The sequence below is a fragment of the Lissotriton helveticus genome, chromosome 6 (genome assembly GCF_964261635.1).
Source record: "Lissotriton helveticus chromosome 6, aLisHel1.1, whole genome shotgun sequence".
Taxonomy (NCBI): domain Eukaryota; kingdom Metazoa; phylum Chordata; class Amphibia; order Caudata; family Salamandridae; genus Lissotriton; species Lissotriton helveticus.
The window spans coordinates 1,064,867,295-1,064,884,011 of NC_136067.1; the positions used below are offsets into that span (position 1 = coordinate 1,064,867,295).

At 43.0% G+C, this 16,717-nt stretch overlaps 1 protein-coding gene across 1 annotated transcript in view; it reads left to right on the top strand.

Moving 5' to 3' along the window:
* Positions 1-16,717, top strand: part of LOC144762613 (ribonuclease T2-like) — a 155,360-nt gene that overhangs the window by 62,863 nt on the left and 75,780 nt on the right. The window contains exon 6 of the mRNA XM_078647840.1: positions 8,321-8,385. Coding sequence (XP_078503966.1) covers positions 8,321-8,385 — 65 coding nt within the window. The remainder of the gene's footprint in view (positions 1-8,320; positions 8,386-16,717) is intronic.

The window sequence follows — 16,717 nt, forward strand, 5'->3', positions numbered from 1 at the left end:
AATGTGATCTGTTTTCTAGGTCTTCCAGGTGTAGTTACAGGTCCATATTTTGATCTCAGAGCTCCAGCAGCTCCTGCCTGAAAGCATGGAGCTCCTCCTTTTTAGTGTCACTGCTTTATTCCAGGGTATTCACCTGGTGGCCTAGTTTTTTCAATGTCACGCTTCACCTCTTTGATTTCTGTAATGATGTCATTTTGGAGAGCCGTAATGTCTTCTCAGATGCTACCAAATAGCGCCTCCATGTATGCGTCGGTGGGAGGCCCTTCCACATCCATCCGGTACGGCATTCTGCACTTCGGTGTTAACTGGTTCAACAGACGTAGTGTCTCACGTGTCCGCTTTCTTAGCTGGTGTCTTGAGGAACAGCTCCCTGAGGGAGGCATCCTTTTTAGCTCTGTGTGTGGACATTGCGTGGGGGATACGATTACTAGGCAGGAGGGACCGGTTTGCTGTTATATGCAGTTGGTGGCGTGGGTGTTAGCCCGTCGGAGTTCTCAGCAGTTGTGGAGCCTGACCCTTCTCAGAACGGGTTAGCATGCCCCTCCGGTCCAAAGCAGTGGGGGAGCTTGCTCCTGTAGTTACGGCGAAATATCGTCTGATCACGCTTCTTGACTCTCTAGACCCAGAGGACCTACGCCTCTTGAGTGTAGTCCCCACACAGGATCAGTTTTTCCCTGTTATGGTCCCCTCCAGTGTGTTCCCCGGCAGCGGGGACTCTTGGGCATCAGGAATTGGAGTGCCATATTCGACGTGCTGGCAGATGTAGGGCCAGATACTCATGATCTGTGGGCAGCTGAGTTGAGTCCGCTGACACAGCTGATATGCGTGCAGGACTTTGTGCCATAGTTGACTATGAAAGACACTGTCTGGGCTGTTTGCCTGCCGATAAGGATTTGCACCCGCTCTGGTGAAGGAAGACAGTAGCTCTGTGATCCCAATCGGTGGCACGCAGTGCTGCGCCTCTTCAGTGCGGTCACGGCCTTTGACCCATTTGTGCCCAGCGTCTTGCGGCGGATATGGCAGTCCGCGCTCCTCATGTGTCAGGTCTGTCCCTTCTCTGGCTGTCCAGGGAATCGCCGCGGGTTTCTAGTAGCGGCGCAGTGGGTGCTGGATATCTAACTAAGTTTGGGGCGAGACTGCGGTGAGCGACCGCTACAAGTATGTGGGCCACAGTGTCATGCAGCGGATCTGCTCCAGTTTCCTGGGAAGGTGGCTCCGCACAACCGCCATGTGGTTTTCGTGCCACTGGTGTCAGTGACTCGCTTCTCCCCTCTCTGTTGTTTTGAACAAACCGTCCCATTTGCGGCTGGGTCTGGGATGCACCACACATGTCTGCGCTAGAGGGAGAGCGTAGGGGATTGTTGGGCCACAGTTCTTGCTGGTGGAGCTGTGAAGCATGGAGCTCCTACTTGTCTGGCATTTTGGCCACGCCCTCCTTGGCCTATTCTTTTCTCCAATTTTGGTATTGTGGGTCCTGCTGGCCTACCTTTCTGCTATAAATTCAGCTAAAACGATTCCTAATCCTTTTCGGTTCTTTGCTACAAAATTTCTCGAGTTCTCATGGCTTAGGATTGGACTAACGATGGCCCACAAATATGGTAGGGAGTTTGTTTACTTTCTTTCTGTATGATCATGTTTTGAGCATCTAGCACCACGGCTCTGCTTCTATTTATTTAATGTCTAATACATAACTACTTTTTTGCAATTAAATAATCTTTGTGTGAGTTAATCGCCGTTTTGTTGGTGAATTCATAACTCATTAATTGGGAAGGACAATTTATGAGCCTCTAAAATTAGCTTGGTCATGACTGACTAACTTGTCTCACCTGTGAGTAATGCTGCAGCGAACCATTATTGTGAGTTTACATAAGGTCTGAAGGGATAGGCTCAAAGTTAATTGCTGGGTATTGAGGCTCACGTTGGTTTGTGTTTGCTTTGATTAGATTTAAACTATGAAAGAGCTGTGTAAGGAAGGCCCTTTTGGGGAATGTCTTCTCTTATTACATGAACAGGTCATTTTTCAGACGACCTTCTAACTGTATTTATTTATTGCCCGTACCCACACCATGGACCAGAACAGTAAGATACATTAGTTGAGCCATTCATTGTTGCATGTGCCTTAAGTACCGGATATGTGATGTCAGGATAACTTCCGAACCGGGGGAAAGATATTTAAGTAAATATGAAAGATTGATTTACACAATACTTTAGTTATACAATAATTACTTTGGAATGTCATTGAGAACATTGAGTGATGCTTTTCAATTATTTTCGCTTTATGTAATCTTTATTGGTATTGTGTTCTGCACCTCGAGGTTTACAAAATAAATAGTGATGGCAGCAGAATTAAGTTTTTTTTACCTCGAATCAGTAGTATTTGTCGAGAGATTCGAATTATGAACGGGGACAGGCCTACTTAAACCGAACACGTCCAATAAAAATATAATTTAGTTGGTCCTTGAGAGTTGTGCTAATTTGTTAGACGAAATGAATGTATTTATGTTTTAAAGAGGCACCGTTCCAAGCAGTGCAGTTTGTTGGTTTGTTTTGGTTTTGAGTATAAAAGAAGTGCCTGCTTGTGTTTTTTAGGTTATCACTGGAGGACTTACCAGAATGAAGGCAGACATTTTTTGTGTTTAAATAATTGATAATGTGGTATATCATACTGCGCTCCTAAAGACTTGGTTGTAGAGACGCAGGGAGGGGTGACAAAACAAATGACTATGAAGCGGCTTGTGGTTCAACCATACCCCGTTTGCAATCTTGCGCCTACCTCCTTGCAGAGATAAAGTGCCTTTATGCAATCTGGGTCACTTGTGATGCCACACAGAGAAGCCCCTTATGCATGGAACCCTCATGCTCCTGATGCTGACCAGGGGCGTACAGGAGGATACACTGCGCGGAATGACCCTTTTGATCGGATGACCTGCATCTTCTATGTGCGCATGTCCTCCACTCAAGCCCACCCCCTCTTTGTACGCTTTCCCTTTCACACAAAAAAGGCACATCTTAGGGCAAGAAATGTAATATTTGATGCTAAGGTGATGTAGTAATCCAGATTATGTATTTGTTTAATGGAAAACCGGTTACTGGTGGTAACTGGTGGTTACTTGATGAGCATTCTTTTATCTAATCAAAGCAGAATATGTTTTCCATTTAAGATGTATAGGAACTCACGTGAAGCGGGCCGGAGAGTATTTATTTGAAATATTTTCAAAATGAACCCAATATCCCCATTTAAAGGCTTGTGCATTAATTTATTAAAATTTCCTGTACAGAAATGTTAGTGATATTTGTTTTTCCTCTTACTGTTCAGCTTTGTGGAATTTGAATCCCTCTTCTAATAGTGTGGCTTTTTTCAAAGCACTTATTTTAGTTGTTGAACTATGTTTTGTACAGTGTGTGCCACTGTGCTACATAAAATTAACCTATACATATTACACTTGTCCATGCTATCATTGTTATTGGTAGTTCACTAGGTATGCATATGAAATAGTACTCATCCTTCCTCCTGATCTGTAGAAAGCTTTTGATAGGCCTGGATGCAAACAAGGAAAATTGAAGGAGAGGCCCCTCACCCTCGTTGTACAGTAAAACACAGCTATAACTGAACCTTTCACATGGCTGGACTATGCTCCACTGCATCTTCTGTTCTAATGGAGTTACATTCCTGGGTTTTAGGTTAATTTAGTTCGACAAACACCTGAAAGTAAAATACACCACTTGCTTTTGTGTAATTGCTTAACTTGGCCGTATTTTATTTCTGGGGACTGAATCTGAATGTCCCCTTTGGTTTTGGTTCTGTGCATTTGGCTGTTCCTCATACACTCATGGCAGGCGTTAAAGTCGGGCATGCGCTAATGCCCATGCTATGCCCAGTGTGGGTGCCTCTTGCAGGTGTTGTATCTTGATGCTGTTCTAGCTAATGGCTGCCCTAGATCCCTGCAGCCTCTGGAGCTCAAGCGAGATGCGGAGTGTGGTTAAAAACCCCTTTGCATTAGCAGACACCATATGTGTGGTCTCTTTAGGGACAGTGGAGGAGTGGTTATCCCCCTTCATTTCTGATTGCTGCTGAGAAGAACCAAGCAGGGTCCTGGTGTTATTTTGTCCTTGCATTCCGGAGGCTTGTCTCTGCACCAATTGACGACATAGGTTTTTGGGACCATGCAGGAGCAGGACACTTTGGTGGGGACGGCAGGGTTGTGGAAGCAGGGAGGGTGATGGTATGTGAAAGGAAATTGCTCTTGTGTGGTCGAGTAGATGATTACTGTTCTTGGCCTCTGACTGTAGTTTGAACCGCAAGGGGGCCTATTCACCTTTATGTTAAGCCTATTTTGTGGTTATGAATACAGCCTACTAAGCAAACAAAGTAGTCTCTAAGCACCAGCACTAGAGTATCTGAAGTACCCACTCACAAGTGGTTTTAGACCAGTTCACCTGAATTGTGGAAGAAGGAGGCACAAAAGCAGAACTTGTGCAGGAGAGCCGACTGACAACGAAACAGAGTGGAGATGTACCAGTGCCTCATAAGGGGGGAACTTGGATTCAGTGCCTTTTCCACCCCCATGTGGAGATGCAGTGGAGAATCCCAAATTTGTCTAATACTAAACTTAAACTAAATAGGGCAGAGACAAAGGTAAATGGGTATTCAAGTCACCTGGCTCCACCAATTGTAATCTAAGTGGAGGTGACACAGGGGGCCCTTTGGCTGCCTCAAAATGAAGATGACCTGAGTAAATGTAATCCTGAGTGCTGGGTAGAACAGAGTAAAACAATTTCTCTCCTGCTAAATTACTAATTTCTTTCTGGACGTCCAAGAGAGTACGACAAGCAGGAATGAGCGGTTAGAGAACAACCGAGGACACTCAATTTAAGCAGACATTCTTCATGGGGAAAATGTCTGCCTACAAATATCTAATGTAGCAAGCCACAGGAAAAGGTTCTCTTTGAGGGTGGGTATCCTAAATGTACCCAACTCATGCAAGTCACAGCCTGCTGTTTCTCAACAAAAGCCATCTCTATCCCTGGCTGTACACATCCAAATACGCGGATTTATGCCAGTACAACGCAATCTAAAAGATCGCGGTACTTGACAACGCGGGCATTACAACGCATGTCGTTACAACGACTTGCGTTGGAGGGTGCGGATTTTGGAATCTTATAATTTTATATTCCAACACCAGTCCACGTAACAGTAGGGAAGGTGTTGGAATATAAAATTACAACATTCCTTGCCCAAAAGCGCCATCCAGCTCAAGTCGTAGTAACGGCAGCGTTATAAAGGCACTGCGGTGTAAACACCACGTTGTAAACGATGTTTCCCAAATACACATGCAGAATTATATGCAGAAAGCCTCAAGGCCTCCTATCCAGAAAGAGAAAATGTTCCCTCAAGGTCATTGTGAAAGTGTCCTGGTGGAGATTCACATACAAACTTAATGGAGGATCATTAATAATCAAAAAGATGTAGTAAGTATCCCAGGCTTGAGCCCCATCTCAGTCATTGAACAGTGGAAGTATGAGACAGAAGGGTCACAGTGCAAAGCCGTACTAAAGCTCTTAATACTTATAACTTCTTACACTAGTAGACATCTCTTCAGAGTTTTACATCCTCCTCCTATCCTGGATGCAACCCAGAGTGAGTTCTCAGTAGATGTTTGAAGCACACATGCAATTGCATGAGTTTTACATCCTACTGCAATCCTGGATGGAACGCAGGGTGAGTTCGCAATAGATGTTTGAAGTCCAAAAAGAAACCTATTCAAGGGGGGAGAATATGGGCAGTGGGGAGATCCACGATTGTTGGCACAAGACCCTACATAATAAGAGGCAGCTCATCAAGTGTCATAGTGTGGAGTTCTTCCAGGAGTAGCTAAAATAAAACATTTGCGCTTGAACTTACAAAAAGCTCAACACAATAAGAGCTGAAAACCATAGAGAAATTATACCTTCCCTTCACAATACGGCTACACGAATGGGAGTTACTACTACCACCACGAGGAGGAGCAGGATGGAAACAAAAACCACTCTGAAACCCAAAAATGTTGACTTGGCTGATAAATGGAGTCAAGCGGACCTCCAAATGTTAAACAATCGACATGTCCTGGGTACAAAAATGAAAAGCAACATTGTGAAATTCAAGGAGGACATGCAATAACAGAGACAGAAATGTAAAGCTTCATGGACAAAGGAAATATAAATACCTGAAACGAGAAGCTACCTCAAATGCCAAGGACCAAGAGAAGCCCTGGTAAATAAAGTAAGAGCATTGTTGTTGAAGAGTGTCTTTGGCAACTATAGTTATTCGGGCGTGCGTCGGTAAAAGAAGTCAAAAAGAGCACCAAATGTATTTTCATAGAAATTCTTTTATTTCATTTTCAGAATTGAAAGTTCTTTTACAATCCAACCAACGCGTTTCGTTCTCTTTCTGCATAATAAGCCTTCTTTTGGGATGTATGTAAATTCGCGAATTTAGACGAACAGCAAGTGTAAGGCATACTATAGCCGATGGGAACAAACTCCTTTTATTAGGCATGGACCTGAACAAGGACATACCGTTTACCTAGAGTGTCGATTCGACTTTAACTACGAGGGTTGCTACACTTTTCGAATTGGACTACATTGGACTTACATCCCAAAAGAAGGCTGATTATCCTTGACTCGTTTTTTGAAATAACTGAATTTATATAAGTTCTACAATCACGAGAAACCATCGACTATATTGATGGTGATATATTATTCCAGAGCACCCACGTACAAGATATTCCACACTTGGAATTTGTATTTGGAATCGACCGAATTCTCTTAAGAACAATCATATTCGCTGTATGGATTCCAGTGTACGCAGCATACGCAACGACGTTTTTCGAGATTCTCAAGCCCTGATGAAGTTCTCAGAAAGAGAACGAAACGCGTTGGTTGGATTGTAAAAGAACTTTCAATTCTGAAAATGAAATAAAAGAATTTCTATGAAAATACATTTGGTGATCTTTTGGACTTCTTTTCCCGACGCACGCCCGAATAACTATAATTTGGAGGATCTGGCGCACAGTGGCAACAATAGACGGTTGATGCCAGGGCTGATTGCGAGGGACATTTGATTTCAGAACTGGCACGAGGTGCAGAACTGTATAGTCAACCGTCTTTTTCTTCCTTTTGCATGTCTTTGGCAACTACTTTGAATGCCTGACAGTCTCTAGGGTGGTGTGAAAAAGGGAATGAATTGCTCCCCCTAAACCTTAAATCTCTCCCAGGGGTCTTCATAATTAAAGGTTGTGCTATGCAGCCCTGTTTATGGCTATGTTATTGGCTCCTCTCAAATTACAGGCTTAAGGATGATAACTATGATTTTAATCCGCAACAACAAGGTGATTGAAGGAATGCTTGAATTAACCTCAACCACTCACGATCGTTCTGGTCCACATTCCAGTACGTTGTTTTTCACCCGTCATGCCACCCTAGACTTTGGCCCACCTTCTGCATATCAGTACTGCCTCTGCTCCTCATGGAAACAGCCCTATCCGGGTTGCCAGGCGAGGTTCCTTCCAGAATTGATCTCAAGCAACCCCAGACCGATTTTGCCATATTTGAGGCTCATCAGTAAGGTGTAGCTTGAGTCCTAAGGCACAGTAAGTTTGAGACCCACGTTTGGGCATACCCGTCGCACCTAGGGCAACAATAAGGTGATGGATGGAGTGCTTGAATTAATCTGAGCCACTGGCAGTCACTCAGGCCACGTTCCAAATTTTAATCCATCATGTTGATAAAGATAAGAGTGAAACGATCACCAAAACAGGAGGTCAAATGTAAGCAGAAACAGTCACCGGCAGCTGTCGCTTTCCTCTGCCTTTTTTGAGCGCTTCAGGTGAAATCACCCTCTGTCCAAATGAGGACGTATCTTTGCACACATGTGAACAGAATGGATCTTCAGAAAGGAGTGTGTGCGAAAGTGTTAGCACGCCAACCTTGTCACAAAATGTTATATAACATCTGCTGACCCTATCTAAGTATAGCACGAAACTCTCATGTGAGGATGCCTCTTCCTACTTTTCCAAAGCCCTTTGTTGTAGCTCCTGTATAATCCTCCCATTCTGATACATTGTTTGCCCCCCCTACCTAACCTTGGCATCCCAAGCTTTTCATCCTGATCCGACTTGTTTTACTCTTATCTTTTTTATGTGGTGATCTGAAACATTCTGATTGTAGGTCCTTGATTTTAGAATTGTGCTTAAACTCTTTTCTATCGTTTATTAGGCTTAAAAGGCCACTCACCAAATGTCTTTAATAAACAGGAAATGCAATGTTGCTTCTTTCGTTACAGGACCTTTTGCCTGACATGAATACATTTTGGCCGGATGTGCTTCATCCAAATCAATCCCAGCTCTGGTGAGTTTGTATTTTTCACTGATGTTATTTTATACTATAGGGTTTATCCATTATAATACAACCGCAAGTTGTTAATTTATTAGAATTTTGTTTATGGAATTTTTCATACTGTATCCTAAGTCCGCAAATGAATTTGTACTCCATTTATGATTTTTGCAATTGGGATTTACATAGTATGAAAGGTTATCCAGATTTAATTTATAATTTAAAACCATAGCACATTGCCCTGACAACTGGGTGAGAGAGGTGTGGTGCAGAATTTAGGAAGTGAAAAGGTTATAAATTCATTGTATTTCTATTCTGCATTTTAGCTTTTTTTTTATTGAAAAGCTCCTTTGAATATGCCCTTTTATCTCTTCCCCATATTTACATCTTTCTATAAGCACCTCTCTCTCGTACCGTATTCCTTCACATCCGATAGCTGGACTCCACTTGCAAGGCATGACACATCCAATAAGTTGGCATGCTTCTGTATTTTGTGAAATTATTTCGGGAAGTCTTTGTATAAAACTCCAAGTAACACTTTTTCTCCCCTTGTCTGTGTAGTTGTATTGTTTAAGGAAATAGGGTCTTGATTTACCTATGTCCTTTGTAACAACTTATAATACGTTTTCTAGAAGAAAAAAACCCATCTGCATGTTTTGAGGTGGGGCAACTTGTGTAGTGGGTGTCAGAGGAAACCGTCTTTAATGCATGCATACATTAAATTGTCTATTTTCTGAGTCTTTTCCAAATCGTATCATTGCCCCGAGTGTTTCCGGACCTTCCTTTGTCTCTTGAAAGTCACTGGGGGACACTAAGTTTACAGTTCTTGTCAATCACTCAGCAAGCACTCTTAAAAGTTATTGCATTTTGCTTGATTAACAGCCTTAGCTGTCTGTGTCACTACTTACGGATGGAAGCAATTCGATGCGTGTACCGTATACCAACCCGCCGACCTCCGCATTGTAAGTGTGTTTCCTGGGTTTGTGCAGTTTGTGTGGGAGTCCACAAATCACATGCCTCTTAGGCAGTGGCAATGGCAATATCCTGTCTAAGTGCTGATGTGTGCGCTTTTGAACCCGCGGTCGGAAGTATTGCTCAGCAGTATCGCTTTTTGCAGTAGATTGCTCAAGACCACAATAGAAACTAAGGCACGTGCAAAGGCCAGGAGACTTGAGCGTGACCGTGAAACTGGGGGAAATGCACTTAGATTACAATACAAATGTAATCTCAACTGCCATCCTGTCAAAGCAAATATCCATGGTAACATTACTGGAAAATAAACTATTGGCCAGGAATTGCATCTAGGTGGAGAGTTGTGGAGCTGTAATGACGATGCCACCCAAATAAATAAAATAAGCGAAACCAGAGAACCATTTTTGTACATCTTTGTCAGGTATTACCACGGCCATCGTCAAAGAGTTAATGCAACTTTCTTTAATTATAACTTTTTTAATAACACATTTAAATGCTTTTGCAATAGGTTTTCCACATCTTGCCAAAAGCATTTCACCAACCGCATGCGAGAAGTTTTTTACTTTATCAGTGCTCCTTAGTAGTGCCTATAATGATGCTACACGCGTGGCTGTACTCCTATTGAACTGTATTATTTCCACTGTAGTAGGTTACTTTAGTAGGGTGAACAGATTTTGAAAACCAAAAACCGGGATATTTAGCAAACATAAAAGAAGGACTACACATTTACATCAACTGAGTGGCACAAAATGACTTGAATAACAGCACTCATCAACATATAAACACAATCATCGAGGCACTAAGGAACTAAATTAAAAGCAATTTTTAAACCCAGCCTCGTTGGTGCTATTTTAGTTGTGCTCTGAAAAGAGCGGCTAACTTGTCCTGCCTTTGAGCTCACAGAAACTTGTCCCCTTATGTTTTCAGTGGATCTTCTATTAAAAAAAAAAAAAAAAACCCCGACATGAGCTACATATAACAAAATCTGCTGTGACAGCAGTTGGGAAAACTGGGACTGTCCTGGCAAATCCAGGACACCTGGTCCCCGTAAACTTTTGTCTGTTTTCTAGTTCAGTATGTGACGTTGTGCAGCAGCCCGTAGCACACGCATTGGGTCCTGTAAGAGGGCGGCCCCATTAGTGCTGCATTAGGCACCGCACCGCGCCCTGTTGCAGGGACCCCCTATTCTGGGAGTCCCTCCTACATCCGGCGCCTCTGTGGCATCATTTCCGGTGCGCAGTGGGCTGGGGCCAGGTACTTATACCTCCCCCCACCCTCTGGCCACCCTCCTTGTCCCCTGCTGGACACGATTGATTTACTACAAAGTACCATGTATAGGGAGCAGATTAGTTATCACTGTGGGTGTTTCACTTGATTGCCGAGGCCCAATTGACGCTTGGCATAGCAGCCCAGATCACCTAACAGTGGGCAAAAACAAGGCAAGGGCCCCTGTCAGAAGACGTGACATTTTAGTTGTCTGGGATGGTTGCTAGCAATCCCGTTACATTCTACAGTCAGAAACGGGAAACACCTCTGAATGTACCGAGCATGCTGCATAGAAGAAAGCAAGAGAATTAGCACAGTTCTGTATACTGGAGTGTGACACATGCAGCAATTTTAACACAGCCAAAACAGATCAAGGTACTCACTTGCAGATGCATAATGGACAAACGCTCTGTGAAACTAGATTCGACACCCATAACTTGTTCGCCATAGTTTATCAATAAAACGGTCTGTGCAAGGTTTGGTCAATTCAGCAAAGTAGGTGCACGCTGTAAATGAGGACATATTACATGTAACTTCAGTTGAGCTCAATTTCACCAGTCCTATAGCCATGGCAGCTAGGCGGGTTGTGGAAGTTGGCATCTAACAAGTGTGCTGCGGTTCCTAGAGTTGGGGTGGGTAAGAGCACAAAAAGGCTACAATGCGTTAAGAACATTTGGCATTCCCATGATTTAAGAAAGGGCAGGTATCTGTACATATTGTTCTCCTCCTGTTCCCATCCACTTGTCTGCTCCCTGGCACATATTATCAGAAGTTGGGGAGCGGATGGCTTGCGCTAGGGTGGTGACACCTGCATGGCGACACTGCATCTAAATATAGCAGGCAGACGGTGAGGGGCTGGCATGCAGTATGGACATGAAAAGAAGCAAAATACAGGGGGTGTAGGCGCAATGCTATAGGCGTACATTTGCTCAAACTCGGGCAGAAGGGTACAGGCCAGGAACTAGCAAACCGCGTGGGTTTTAAATAGGTGAGTTGCACAAGGTTGTCATTCCAAAAAAGTGTGTGCTGGGACTCCAATAGGGTGGAGAAAGAAGGGTTCGGAGCACACATGCTGACAATTACCAGAATACAGCATGCATTCAAAGTTAGAAGGAGCGGGTCAATTTCCCACTTGCTGGTGTGGCACACGGTTATCTGTAGAACCCCTATTTGGGAATAACCACATAGGATGGGGTAAAGAAGGGCTTAGTCAACCCAACATTTAAGGCACATTTTGCACACAGTGCACTATGGATTAAATCAGACAGAACTGTGGTTACGTGAGAGCAATAGTTTTGCATTCCCTATGGGGCAAGAATTCTTGCTGGCATTGTACTCACATACAGGAGGAGGCCAGCAGGCAAAGATAAAGGGTATGGTGTTGGCCACACACAATAACTTGTTAACAAATACACAGTTGGCCTGGGAGGCGAACTCCAACATGTTTTCCAGCGTATCCTGAAATCAGGGACTCGGCGGTGATGGTTAAATGCATGACCTGGCACACCTAACAAGTAGGCTCGTATTGGCACAGATGTCACCATAGGGATGTCACTTGATCAGCGCACAAACGTCGTAAGTGCGTCCCTGCGGTTGGGCACACCTTAGGGTTCGTCACAAAGGACAGACTCCGTTAATTTGTATTTGATTTTTAATTGTTGTTGCAAGTTCAAAAGTTCATTTGTATCATACAGTCATTAGTGAATATTTCATTTCATATCCTTATTTAATGAGTTCCAATATACATTTGTAGTCAAAAGAACGCTCCGATGCATTTCGGGCATTGCCCTTTCTCAAGGAGCTCTGTTGGTGAAAAATAATATTGTTGGCTTACGTCTTTATAAATGACATTCATCACACAAGACTAGAATCAAGAAAAAACTAGAATCAAAGAAAACGATATGCAAAACAGTGCAAAATACATCAGTGTTGTTTAAATTCATGCTGACCATGATTCGTTAAAGTGCCTAGTGGTGTTGCGGGGTGTCAAACGGCTAAGTGAGCAAAGTGTGAATCATGCCGGGTGATTCCTGATGTCAGCGAAGTGCGCTGTCAACAGAAAAAGCGGGGGATAAAGGGATGGCGTGACTTGGTTAAGCCAAGTGTCTCAGGTTTATATCGCGGGTGAATTTACTTCGGAGTGAAGCTGAGTAAACGTATCACTGGCTGTCTTTCTTTCACGGAGGGGCGCTGAAGTGGCCTGAGCGTAGGTGTCGCAGCGTTGACGGGGAAATTTAAATCTGATACGAGCCCGGGAAGGTTCGTGGTATCAGGAAATAAAAAGCGGACTGGTAGGACTGGTGGGATTTGGCGGCCATCTTAACATGGTGTGGGTAATGAACGGGGAAAGGAGTGCAGTAGATGCGCTCCTTAGAAATCATGACAACAGTGTGTAATGCGTGGAGTTATGATGACTCACTCAGTTAAAGAAATCATGGAACATTAGTAGCAAAAAAACCCCAAAAAAACCGCTAAAAGCAGATAAAATTAAATTAAACAGACCATACAAAATGCAATGCGTACAGATTTTTACAGATAACAACTGAGTTCAATGCGGTCATTGAGGCCGAACGGTTTTGTGGATTGTAACCGATACATCCAGGCTGTCTCCCTTTGTAATAAAGTTTTGTTATTGTCTCTGCCTTCTTTTTTCTCAATCACCTCTAGTACCATGAATTTAAGCTGAGCAATGTTGTGTCTTTGTTCCTGGAAATGCATGGCTATGCTGGATCGTTCATTTTTCGTTCTTATGTTTGATTTGTGCTCGTTAGGTCGTGTCTTTATTTTCCTCTCGGTTTTCCCTATGTAGATCTTCCCACATGGGCTTTTTAATAGATAAATGAGATTCATAGAATCGCAGGTAGCGCTTACATTCACCTGGATGTTATGTCCCCTCATGGGGTGGTTTATGCTGTTTCCTCTTATGTTGTTGCAGCTGCTACAGTTGTAGCAGGGAAGTGTTCCATTGTAAGTGATTTGTTTGATAGATTCCCTTGACAGTATCTCTTTTAGGTTAGCTGCTCTGGTATAGGCAAAAATGGGGGGATCTTTGAACAATTCTTTGAATTCGGGTTCTGTGGCGAGTATACGCCAATGGTTCAAAATGATTTTTTTGTATTGGCTGCTTTGAGTGGAATATTGTGAAACCAACACCATTCTGTTGTCTTCTTTTTTAGTTACTCTAGTGAGAGCTTCATTGCGTGAGATGGTGTTTACTCTCTCGGTTGCCTCAGTTATGACCTCTTGAGGGTACCCCCTGTTCATGAATCTGATGCCTGTTTCTTTCATGTGAGTTTGGCCAGTAGTTGGATTTGAAGTTATTCTCTTAATCCGCAGCATTTGGCTGTATGGAAGGTGCTTTTTGGGGGAATTTTGGTAAAAACTCGTGTGGTGGAGAGTGTTGTTGCGGTCTGTTACTTTCCCGAATAAATCAATTTCTAATTTTCCTTCTGTGAGTTCAATGGATACGTCCAAGAAACTTATAATATGGTCACTGATGTGCCAGGTTAATTGGATTCTGTTATCTTTGGTGTTTAATTCGGTGAGTGCAGCTTCTAAATGGGCCCTTGTATCTTTCCATATGAAAAAAAGATCATCGATGTAATGACGAACATTTTAAGGTTGTCTGTCCAGTTTTTGTTGCCATAAATGAATGTATTTTCGAACTCAGCCATGTACATGTTGGCATAGGTTGGCGCGGCGCAATTGCCCATGGACATTCCGGACAGTTGTAGGTACCAATGCTTGTCGTAAGTGAAATAGCTGTGGTATAGCGTATAAATCATCAACTCCATGAGGAAAGGTTGTAAAGAGGTGGGAATATCACTGTGTACAAGTGCTTTTTCCACGGCGTCGATGCCTCCGCCGTGTGGGATTGTAGTATACAAACTACTCACATCAGCGGTGCATAGGAGGAGGACGTCTCCTTCTTCAATGGTGACTTCAGATAGCTTGTTCAAAAATTCGGTGGTGTCTTTAATGTAGCTTTTTTGATTCTTAACCAACGGCTGCAGATATCGGTCCAAAAACGTACCCACCGGTTCATGGATGGAACCTCGGGTGGAGACAATTGGACGGAATGGTGGATCCACCATATATTTGTGGATTTTGGGAAGCATAGTCATAGTCTGACTTCGGGGATGTTCTACCATAAGATATTTCCTGGTCTTGTCATCTATGATCTCTTCATTGGTAGCTTTAAGGATAAGTTCCCTTAATTCATTCTTGTATTCAAGAGTTGGTTGCCTTCAAGGGGCATGTACGTGTCGTGGTCAGAAATATGTTCAATTGTCTTTGCTATGTACATGCTGGTGTTTACGATGACTATGGCGCCACCTTTGTCTCCCTTGAGGCATTTGATTTGATTGTTATTGGCTATTTTCCTGAGGGTATCCTTGTCTTTTTGGGTGATGTTTGGATGTGTCCTCCTATCACTATGCTTCCCAAAATCCACAAAAATATGGTGGATCTACCATTCCGTCCAATTGTCTCCACCCGAGGTTCCATCCATGAACCGGTGGGTGAGTTTTTGGACCGATATCTGCAGCCGTTGGTTAAGAGTCAAAAAAGCTACATTAAAGACACCACCGAATTTTTGAATAAGCTATCTGAAGTCACCATTGAAGAAGGAGACGTCCTCCTCCTATGCACCGCTGATGTGAGTAGTTTGTACACTTCAATCCCACACGGCGGAGGGATCGACGCCGTGGAAAAAGCACTTGTACTCAGGAATATTCCCACCTCTTTACAACCTTTCCTCTCGGAGTTGATGATTTATACGCTATACCACAGCTATTTCACTTACGACAAGCATTGGTACCTACAACTGTCCGGAATGTCCATGGGCAATTGCGCCGCGCCAACCTATGCCAACATGTACATGGCTGAGTTCGAAAATACATTCATTTATGGCAACAAAAACAGGACAGACAACCTTAAAATTTTCGTCCGTTACATCGATGAACTTTTTTTCATATGGAAAGATACTAGGGCCCATTTAGAAGCTGCACTCACCGAATTAAACACCAAAGATAACAGAATCCAATTAACCTGGCACATCAGTGACCATATTATAAGTTTCTTGGATGTATCCATTGAACTCACAGAAGGAAAATTAGAAACTGATTTATTCAGGAAAGTAACAGACCGCAACACCACTCTCCACCACACGAGTTTTCATCAAAATTCCCTCAAAAAGCACCTTCCATACAGCCAAATGCTGCGGATTAAGAGAATAACTTCAAATCCAACTACTTGCCAAACTCGCATGAAAGAAACAGGCATCAGATTCATGAACAGGGGGTACCCTCAAGATGTCATAACTGAGGCAACCGAGAGAGTAAACACCATCTCACCCAATGAAGGTCTCACTAGAGTAACTAAAAAAGAAGACAACAGAATGGTGTTGGTTTCACAATATTCCACTCAAAGCAGCCAATACAAAAAAATCATTTTGAACCATTGGCGTATACTCACAACAAAACCCGAATTCAAAGAATTGTTCAAAGATCCCCCCATTTTTGCCTATACCAGAGCAGCTAACCTAAAAGAGATACTGTCAAGGGAATCTATCAAACAAATCACTTACAATGGAACACTTCCCTGCTACAACTGTAGCAGCTGCAACAACAAAATAATAGAAAACAGCATAAACCACCCCATGAGGGGACATAACATCAAGGTGAATGTAAAAGCTACCTGCGATTCTATGAATCTCATTTATCTATTAAAATGCCCATGTGGGAAGATCTACATAGGGAAAACCGAGCGGAAAATAAAGACACGACTTAACGAGCACAAATCAAACATAAGAACGAAAAATGAATGATCCAGCATAGCCATGCATTTCCAGGAACAAAGACACAACATTGCTCAGCTTAAATTCATGGTACTAGAGGTGATTGAGAAAAAAGAAGGCAGAGACAATAACAAAACTTTATTACAAAGGGAGACAGCCTGGATGTATCGGTTACAATCCACGAAACCGTTCGACCTCAATGACCGCATTGAACTCAGTTGTTATCTGTAAAAATCTGTACGCATTGCATTTTGTATGGTCTGTTTAATTTAATTTTATCTGCTTTTAGCGTTTTTTTTTTTTTTTGTGCTA